The sequence below is a fragment of the Anas platyrhynchos genome, chromosome 31, assembly GCF_047663525.1.
Source record: "Anas platyrhynchos isolate ZD024472 breed Pekin duck chromosome 31, IASCAAS_PekinDuck_T2T, whole genome shotgun sequence".
Classification (NCBI taxonomy): Eukaryota; Metazoa; Chordata; class Aves; order Anseriformes; family Anatidae; genus Anas; species Anas platyrhynchos.
In genome coordinates, this window is record NC_092617.1 from 5,058,942 (window position 1) to 5,067,854 (window position 8,913).

At 48.7% G+C, this 8,913-nt stretch overlaps 1 protein-coding gene across 1 annotated transcript; it reads right to left on the bottom strand.

Annotated features, from left to right (window-relative positions):
• Positions 1-340: 340 nt before the first annotated feature.
• Positions 341-1,279, bottom strand: LOC119716257 (olfactory receptor 14C36-like). The gene has a single exon (XM_038175776.2). It carries the CDS (start codon positions 1,277-1,279, stop codon positions 341-343), a length of 939 nt encoding a protein of 312 aa, XP_038031704.2.
• Between the last annotated feature and the right edge of the window lie 7,634 nt (positions 1,280-8,913).

Here is an 8,913-nt window from a genome sequence, read left to right on the forward strand (position 1 = left end):
CAGTGCACTGCAGTGCCTGCAGTGTCCCTCTGGCTCCTGCAGCCACTGCCAGAGGCTGGGAGGCACCTCAGCCCTGAAGTGCTTTGCCCTGCTCTGCCCTCCTCTGAGGTGCCCCAAGGCATGAGGAATGGTCACAGGGACCTTGCTTCAAGCAAGCACATCTCAGAGCTGGATAAAGGTGACTTCCCAAGGCATGTTAATTGACCTCGTGACACTGTCTGCCCCACTGGCCTTCATGAGACTTATAGGAATGGCTGATGGCATTTGTGCTCGCTCGTGTTCATCTCTCTATGTGTGTATCTGTGCAATGCATTCTGGGTCATATGCAGAAGAAAAGGGGCTATTTTTTTGATTTTGAAACATCTCTAGTCATCAGTCTCCTCAAGGCATCCTTGAGATCCTGGTTCCTCATGCTGTAGATGAGGGGGTTCACTGCTGGAGGCACCACTGAGTACAGAACTGCCACCACCAAGTCCAGGGATGGGGAAGAGAGGGAGGGGGGCTTCAGGTAGGCAAACATGTCTGTACTGACAAACAGAGAGACCACGGCCAGGTGAGGGAGGCACGTGGAAAAGGCTTTGTGCCGGCCCTGCTCAGAGGGTATCCTCTGCACTGCCCTGAAGATCTGAATATAGGACACCACAATGAAAACAAAACAACCAAATACAAAAGAAAAACTGAACGCAAGTAACTCAACTTCCTTGAGGTAGGCATCTGAGCAGGACAGCTTCACGATTTGTGGAATTTGACAAAAGAATTGGTCTACAGAGTTGCCTTGGCAGAGGGGCAGGGAAAATGTAGTGGCTGTGTGCAGGACAGCATTGAGAAAACCACTGCCCCAGGCAGCTGCTGCCATCTGGGCACAAGTTCCGCTGCCCAGGAGGCTCCCGTAGTGCAGGGGCTTGCAGATGGCAACGTAGCGGTCGTAGGCCATGATAGTTAGAATTGAATACTCTGAACCAAAGAAGAAGACAAAAAAGAGAACTTGAGCAGCACATCCTTGATAGGAGATGGCCCTGTTGTCCCAGAGGGCATTGTCCATGGCTTTGGGCAGAGTGGTGGAGATGCAGCCCAGGTCGAGGAGGGCAAGGTTGAGGAGGAAGAAGTACATGGGGGTGTGGAGGTTGTGGTCACAGGCTACGGTGGTGATGATGAGGCCGTTACCCAGGAGGGCAGCCAGGTAGATGCCCAGGAAGAGCGCGAAGTGCAGGAGCTGCAGCTCGCGTGTGTCTGCGAATGCCAGCAGGAGGAACTCGCTCACAGAGCTGCTGTTGGGCATTTTCTGACATTGAACACGGCTGCCTATTTGAGAGAAAATGGTAGAAAGTTTTAGAAAAGATTTTTTTGGGGAGGAACTACTGCAAGCCTTAGAGTACACCCCAGACCAAGACTCAGTATGTGAAGACATTTTCTGCAGTTGTCATGCTTGAGCTGTAGCTGGTGTTAGCTGAGAGTGGCACTGGAAGAATGGGTAGTTGTGGGCTCCCTAGTGTTCCTTCCTGCCATGCAGCAGGAGGGAAACAGGAACATGAGGGCACCTCAAGTGCCTTCTACTTGTTAGTTGTTGCAAACAACTCATCTGAGTGCAGAGCTCAGCTGTAGGTATTTTGTTTGCTTTATTCTATCCCAGTAGGCCCGGCAAAGCTTAGGATAGGTATTGGGTTGCTGAATGTCCTCAAATTTCCTTTGCATTCCTCTTGATACCCTGTGGGAGTGTCCCTTGGTGAAGATCAAGCAGAGCAGCTCTGCCCACCAGTCCTGTTCTTAGCTGCCCTGTGTCACCCCTATATGAGTTGCAGGACCATCCCATTAGACTGTTTCCCTGAAAAACTGGAGAAGACACTGGAGAAGGCTTCTGAGGGAGGAACGCCACAGAAAGCCGGATGGAGCTTGGGAGCTTGTCTTCTTTTCCATGGCTGCAAGAACTATGAAGCATCTGACAGAGAGCCTGACATGGCCTGCTCGAGCAGGGTGTTCTGGGCAGACCAGGGAGACCTGGCCTATGGCAATACATGAGGTTTCTGCCAGACTTCCTCACCTCACACTGCAACCCAGCAGGACTCTCAAAGCCTACTGCATTGCCCACTGCCCTCCCAGAAACAAGACCCAGCAGGAGACCCTTCCAGGACCTGCAGCTGCATGGCCCTGCAGCCAGACCCTTACCTTGACAAGGGCTGTGCAGGTTTCTCCTGCAGGCAGCTCTCAGCATCCTCCCACTGCCAACTGCCTCCAAGCCCTCTCTCCTCTTCTCTCCCCGTGTCATCTGCGGTCAGAGCCCCCAGCCCTGCTGCGCTGTGCAGAGGAGCTGCTCCTGGGCACAGCTGTCTTTCTGCACCAGAGCCCTCTTGCCACGAGCTCTCTCTGTCCCATGAGCCTGGCCCAGCTCAGCAGCACAGCACCAGCCCAAGGCACTGCAATCACCCCTCTGGGGGCTTTGCTGATGAGCCTGTGAACCTCAGGCACTCAGAGACAATTGAAGACATCTCTCCAGAAGTCCAAGTCAGAGGCAAGTTTCCTGCAGTGTCCCCCTGAAGGCCAGCACTGACACAGCCTCCCTTGGAGCTCGTTAGAGCAGAACCCTGGAGGCAGTGAGGACAAGGAGACAAAGGCAATGTGAAGATGACACTGATGTGTAGGAAAACTGGATGTGTGTCACCAAGCACAAGGGCCAGGCCTTGAACCTTGGCCCATAGGAAGGGAGATCCTTTCCCTTGACACCTTGCTCAGGGCTCGTTGTTGGGCAGTAGGAGATGAGGATGTGCATGGCCAAGTGAGGAGAATGGTATGAGCCCTGCCTGGTTCATGGGTGGCGGCAAGGAGGCAATGAGGCCCTGGTGCTTTAATGAGAAGCTGTGTCCTCATAGGCCTGAGTAACAGAGACAACAGCCATAGCTGCCCCTTTGGCTACAGCTTAGGAGGAGATATGTTATACTCATTGTGATGGGGCCTCATTGATTCATTTCAATGTTGTACAGCACCTCAGAGGTGTCATACCAGTGTTCTTCTCATGGCATCACACTACCCACCACAGCCCACAGACCCCAGGAAGAGCCCTGACACAGAGGTGGGGGTGCAGGATCTCCCCTCCCACTTCCAGGGATGAGGCCTTGGCTCTTCTGCTTCGTCAGAAGAATACAAGACCTTTTTCAGCACAGTGTTTTTGCCTGTCTGTAACCATGGCCTCCAATTATCTGCCCTAACAAGGCCCTGGAGAGGCTTCATTAGTAACAGCTCTCAGTGGGGCCCATTAATACTCCAAGTCACTTTAACTTTTCCTCCTGACTTCACTTTCTCTAGCAGTTGCATTATTCTCCTCTCAGTACCTGAGCGTCATAGCATCAGACCAAAATACACCATGGTACTCATTACAATGCAGAAACTCCTGACATCTCTTCCATAGTTTTCTTCATGACTTCAAGACTTGTACAGCTAATGGCAGAGCTTGCATGAAGTAGTTAAGGAAGAAGATTTCAAAAAAAAAAACAGCTAATACAAATATTTTTTTGTTTAAAAGGCTGAATTTTGCTGCATTTCAGTTTTGAGCATCATTCTCCTATTGCTATTGATCCAGGGGGACTTCTTTGGAGACCTTCATTGGGAAGAAAAACAGAGTTTGGAGGTCTGACACCTCCACTGCCAGCAGTGGTCTTTGTCCCTGTAACTGTAGCACATTTCATCATATGGAAACATTTTTAAGATAATAAGGGAACAAATAAAAAATAAAATATAAAATAAAATAAAATAAAATAAAATAAAATAAAATAAAATAAAATAAAATAAAATAAAATAAAATAAAATAAAATAAAATAAAATAAAATTTGAACTGACAGTTGGATCCTGAGAAATTCTAAATGAATCTTAGTAGACAACTGGACATCCAGAGTGTCTCTTGGGTCCTCTGTGGAAAACTCAAGGTAAGAAGTGAAAAAAAAAAATCTTCCTGTGGCTGTAACTGTACCCATGAGCTTGGCCTCTTTTGGGAAATTGTCCCCCTCCAGCCACACAAACCTAAACTGAGTAATGTGAAAAGAGCTGCCCAGTCAATAAAGTAGGGCAAAGTCCTACTTCCTGTGCTATAGATGCAGAAGGCAAAAAGAATTGTATTGTGTCTGACACTACTCTGGGACGTGTCACCCAGGTCAGGCAACTTTACCTTAGTGCTGACAAGTCCATCCCTAAAGCACGCTCCCAAGCTCTACATCTACCCCTTGGCTCTCCAGTCGATGACCCAGCTCATGGATGGCAATCAGGGAGTCTCGGTTAGCGCGACGCTGCCTCAGGTCCTCCACCATGGTAGCCATTGGCACCTGCTGTTTTTCAGCCCTCAGCAAACCCACAACAGAAGGGTTCTGTGGAAGGCCAAGCAAGGTAGACAACTGTTTCATGTCCTTTGTCTCCAAGGCAGCTCTGCCAAAGTCCCAGTGGTGGTGCCCTCTTGGAACTCTGAATTCTGTCTCCTGATGCAGTCTATGCCAAGGATGCACATAGCCTCCGAGCGAGTTCCAATGGGATGCTTTTGCCATTCCTTCCCTGTTAGACTCACTTCAGCCTCCAGTACAGTTAACTGTTGGGATCCCCCTGTCACTCCAGAAATACAGGTGGGTTCTACCTCTTTCTAGCTTGATGGCATTAGGGTACACTGTGCACTGGTGTCTAGTAGAGCCTGATACATTTTGTGGGTCTGATGTACCAGGCCATAATAATAATTATATCTGTGTCGATAATAAATAATAATAATAATAATAATAATATATAATAATAAAAAATTATTGTTGTTGTTATTATTATTTCCTTTGTGTCCTATTAATCTGCTTTTATATCAACTCATAAACTTTTACTTTTTTTTTTCTCCCTCTTCTCTCCTGCAGCCCATTGGATGAATATCTGTACAGTTCTGAGCTGCCTGCTGGGTCAAACCACAGCAAGGCTCTTTGGTGCCTAGCATGGTACACAAAGGTTGAGATGACAGATCTGACCACAGTGTTTTAAAAGTAAATTGTTATAAGCATTAGATCAGTTTAACAGTTGCTGATCACAGCATTGATATTTTTTGATCTGGGGTCTGTGGTGCTTGTTTTCAGAATTGTGTTGTACAGCACATTACTAATGGTCATCCACAGCATGATCTTTATCAGTTCTGGGGGCTGGTCTAAGGTTACCGTTTTGCTGTATTGGATAACGCTGACTTATGACAGGATAAAATAATTGCTGCCTCCATACCTCAGGAACCATCTCTTCATCTCTTAGAAATTATTTAGAATTACACTCTTTTAAACTCTTTGCCTTTTTTCCTTGGGGAGTAAACCTATGCAGGGTGGGAGGAACTGGGATGGACAGTGGGGGATGCTTTTCACCACTTCTTCCCTCTCCCTTTCTCCTGCACCTCCCCCTTCTCCTCCAGGACAGGCATATAGCCTGTCCAAAGCCACTCCAAACCCTGCAACAGGCCCTGCAGGCACTCCAGCTCCTGAGGTGCGCCCAAAGTTAAACTGACCCCTGTGACAGGCCCTATAGCCACTCCCAAACCTGTGATAGGCACTGCAGCCACTCCAACTCATCCAAAAGGCCCTGCAGCCAGAACAACTCCTGTGATGGGCCCTGCAGCCACTCCAGCACCTGCAATGGACCCCATGGCTGGGTCAGAGAGCCAGCCTGTGTCAGTATCGGTTGCCTCTTTATGCAAGAAAAAACAATGGGTGTGAAAGTCAGTTTTTCTTTAGAAAGGAAAGAAACTCAGGCACCCAGACAAGAAAGGAGGAGGAAGTAGAAGAGGCAGGTTTCTCCTAAGCTGGGCCATCATGGAAGCAGGATGACCAAGAAGAAGAGGTCATATAAGCATCAGAAACCATGCGATCCCTATCCCAGGGTAAGCTACGAGACATGGGAAAATATTTTAGCCATCATCTCGGTGAGCACATTGTCAGCTGGATGCTCCAGTGCTGAGAGAAGGGGGCTAGCAGTCTGGAGTCAGAGGGCAGGGAAGCCAAGCATCTGGGATCCTCCTGTAGGTGAGGGGTGATTGAGAAAGCCATTGGAAAAGGGCACAAGGAACTTAATCCTCTCAGGCCTGAAAGAAAGGTCTCCCTTGAATGAAGATCTTGTATGTCAACCAGGCAAGTGGACCACCATGCAGAGGGGTATCCTGTACCTGAGGGAATTACCCATGCTGAAGGCGATTTGTAGAAACCTAGAAAACTAACAGCTGTCCAAAGATCCAGATGAAGTCAAGTGCACATGACCCATGTGACAGAAGTTTGTACAGAGCGCACCATCATCATATGCCAGTTCGTTGGCAGTAATGACCAGGAAAGACCAAGAGGAACCCATGGTGGATGAATCGGCTAGCCAGCTATGGCATTACAAAGAAACTCTCTCTTCTTCCCTATGAGCCTGTGTCTCGTCTATGGCGAAACTGTCTGAGTAGGTCCAACAGCTGCAAGAGAATATATCTTCCTCCCCACCTGCACGAACCAATACCTCAGCTCTCAGGTGTAAGTGTCCCTCTACTCAAGAAAGGTGATATAGTGGGTACATACCACATGGAAACCTGTGTTTTTAACTGTGTGACGACAGAGAAGCCATGAGTAAATGGGATGGAAAATCTACCTCCATCCTAGAGGCATGGATACATGAAGCACAAGGAAAAACATTCACAAAAAGTGGTTCTTCTGAGAAAATTGCTGCTCCTGTTTCTAGCAGGCAGTCCTCCAAACAAAGTCATGAATACTATGAGCGGGACTAGAGGGTTCTACCTCTAACTGGGGGGGGAAGGAGGCAACTGGGTGTATTGGACTTTGAGGATTACTTGCTTGGCACATCAGACCCACAGCAGGTGCTAGGTTTTAAAGGACACCAATGCACAGTGTAGTGTAATGCCATCGAGTTAAAAGGGCCAGAACCCAATTGTATTTCTGGAATGATGGGAGAATCCCAGGAGTTAACTGTATTGGAGGCTGATGTGAGTCTAATGGGAAAGAGTGGCAAAAGCAACCCATTGAGACTGGCCCAGAAGCTCTGTGCATCCTTAGTATAGACTCCTTCAGGAAAGGGTACTTCAAAGATCCAAAGGCTTACCTTTAAACAGTTGTCTACCTTGCCCACTCTCTCACAGGGCCCTTCTGCTGTGGAGGTACTGATGGCCAATGAAGAGCAGGTGCCAATCATTACCACAACAGTGCACCTGAGGCAGTGTTGCACTAACAGAGACTCCCTGATTCCCATGCATGACCTGGTTCATTGACTGGAGAGCCAAGGAGTGATCATCAAGACTCTCTCACCCTTTAATAGTCCCATATGGACAGTGCAAAATTCTAATGGGGAGTAGAAGATAATGGTGCATATCTGTGGACTGAATGAAGTCCCACCACCGCTGATTTTGATGTAAAACAAAGTAAGGTCGAAGGACCTACACAGGAGATCCTGAGGCAGTCTGGCCAGGTTCAGGGGGACCCCTGCTTGGGGACGAGCTGGGTATCGGTCAGTGTGTGTTGAGCAGCTGCACTGTGCATCGCTTGATTTATTAAACTACATTATCATCATCATCAGCAGCAGCAGCAGCAACATCTCTTCCTTTCCTTTGCTATCAAACCATCCTTATCTCAACACATGAGCATTTTGGGGGTGAGGATGAGCTATGTGGTGCTGAGCTTTCTGCCAGGATAAAGCACAAGATGCTTGACAACCACAATCCAACAGCACAAATCACACTTTAAAAAATCAGTCTCTGACATCTACAGAGAGAAGCCTTCCTCTGACTCTGATCCTGTCTCTGCAAAGGCAGTGCCCGTGTGCAGGGGTGCAGAGGAAAAGAGTCCCATCCCAGCAGCATGGCCAGGGAGCACCAGTGCTTGGGACATGCAGAGCTGCTCTCTTGCCACTGCCACCCTGTCCACAAAATTTTGGGGTGGTACAAGAGCTGCTGGGCACATTGTGCAGGGTTCGCCTACAGCCTTTGTGTTCTTTTCTATCCTGACTTAGGTGCCATGTCAGTCTCTAGAAAGGAGTAGCCAACAGATATGAGACAGATACACTGAGATCATGAAAGCCATCAGAAAGCTGCCCCTAAGATGATGACTGATATGGGGAAGTCAGGAGAAGCCTGGCCAGGAGAGATGTGAGATTTGGAGGAGGGAGAAGGAGTTTGGCCAGCAGAAATTAATGATTTCTGTGAGGTTAGAATGTTCAGGCAATGTTGATTCTTCCCTAACGGTGACATAAAATAGTCATGTAAAGACCCGCCCCTAATTTAACCAGTGACATTAATCTACAATCCTAAATGCTACTCCACAGGATTCTGACAGGATTCCTGACAGGAATCCACTACTCTTATGCTTGAGCTCAAAGTATCCTTTGAAGCAAAAATTCAACCCATAGCCCCTCTCATTTATCTTTACTCTCTTGCTCACCCTGATCTGGTCAGCTTGTGGGCCACGAGGAGGAGATGGGTGGGGATGCTCAGAGGAGCTCAGCTCTGCCTCAGCATCTCTTGTCCCAGCAGGAGGAATGTGACTGTGGCAGTGACTGTGAGGTCACTTCTGTCTCTGCACTTGATAGGGCAGCAGCAGGAACATGTCACAGAAAGGGACTGGGAGGTCACTTGTGTCTGGAGGTGGCAGGTCAACCTTGAATTCTCCCTGGGAGATGCGCTTTTGGGCTGACATCTGGCAGTGGCCCTGATAGGCCAGCAGAAGGCACCTGCTTGGCATGCTGACTGGGGGATCCCCTCTGCCTCCATACCCAGGAGGACCCAGGCAGAAAGAAGGCCCCAAGATGGGTTGTCCTGTCCCTTCTGCTTGAGTCCATGAGTGGGCAGCAGGAGGCACAAGGCTTGGCTGTGTGTAGCCAAGAAGCTGCAAGGCCAGCAGCAGGCCCCTGGCTTGGAAGCTGCTGCTGAGGTGACTTGTGTCTGGTTGG

Excerpts from the sequence above, each read along its gene's own strand:
- LOC119716257 (XM_038175776.2), bottom strand. The coding sequence starts at position 1,279 with ATGCCCAACAGCAGCTCTGTGAGCGAGTTCCTCCTGCTGGCATTCGCA.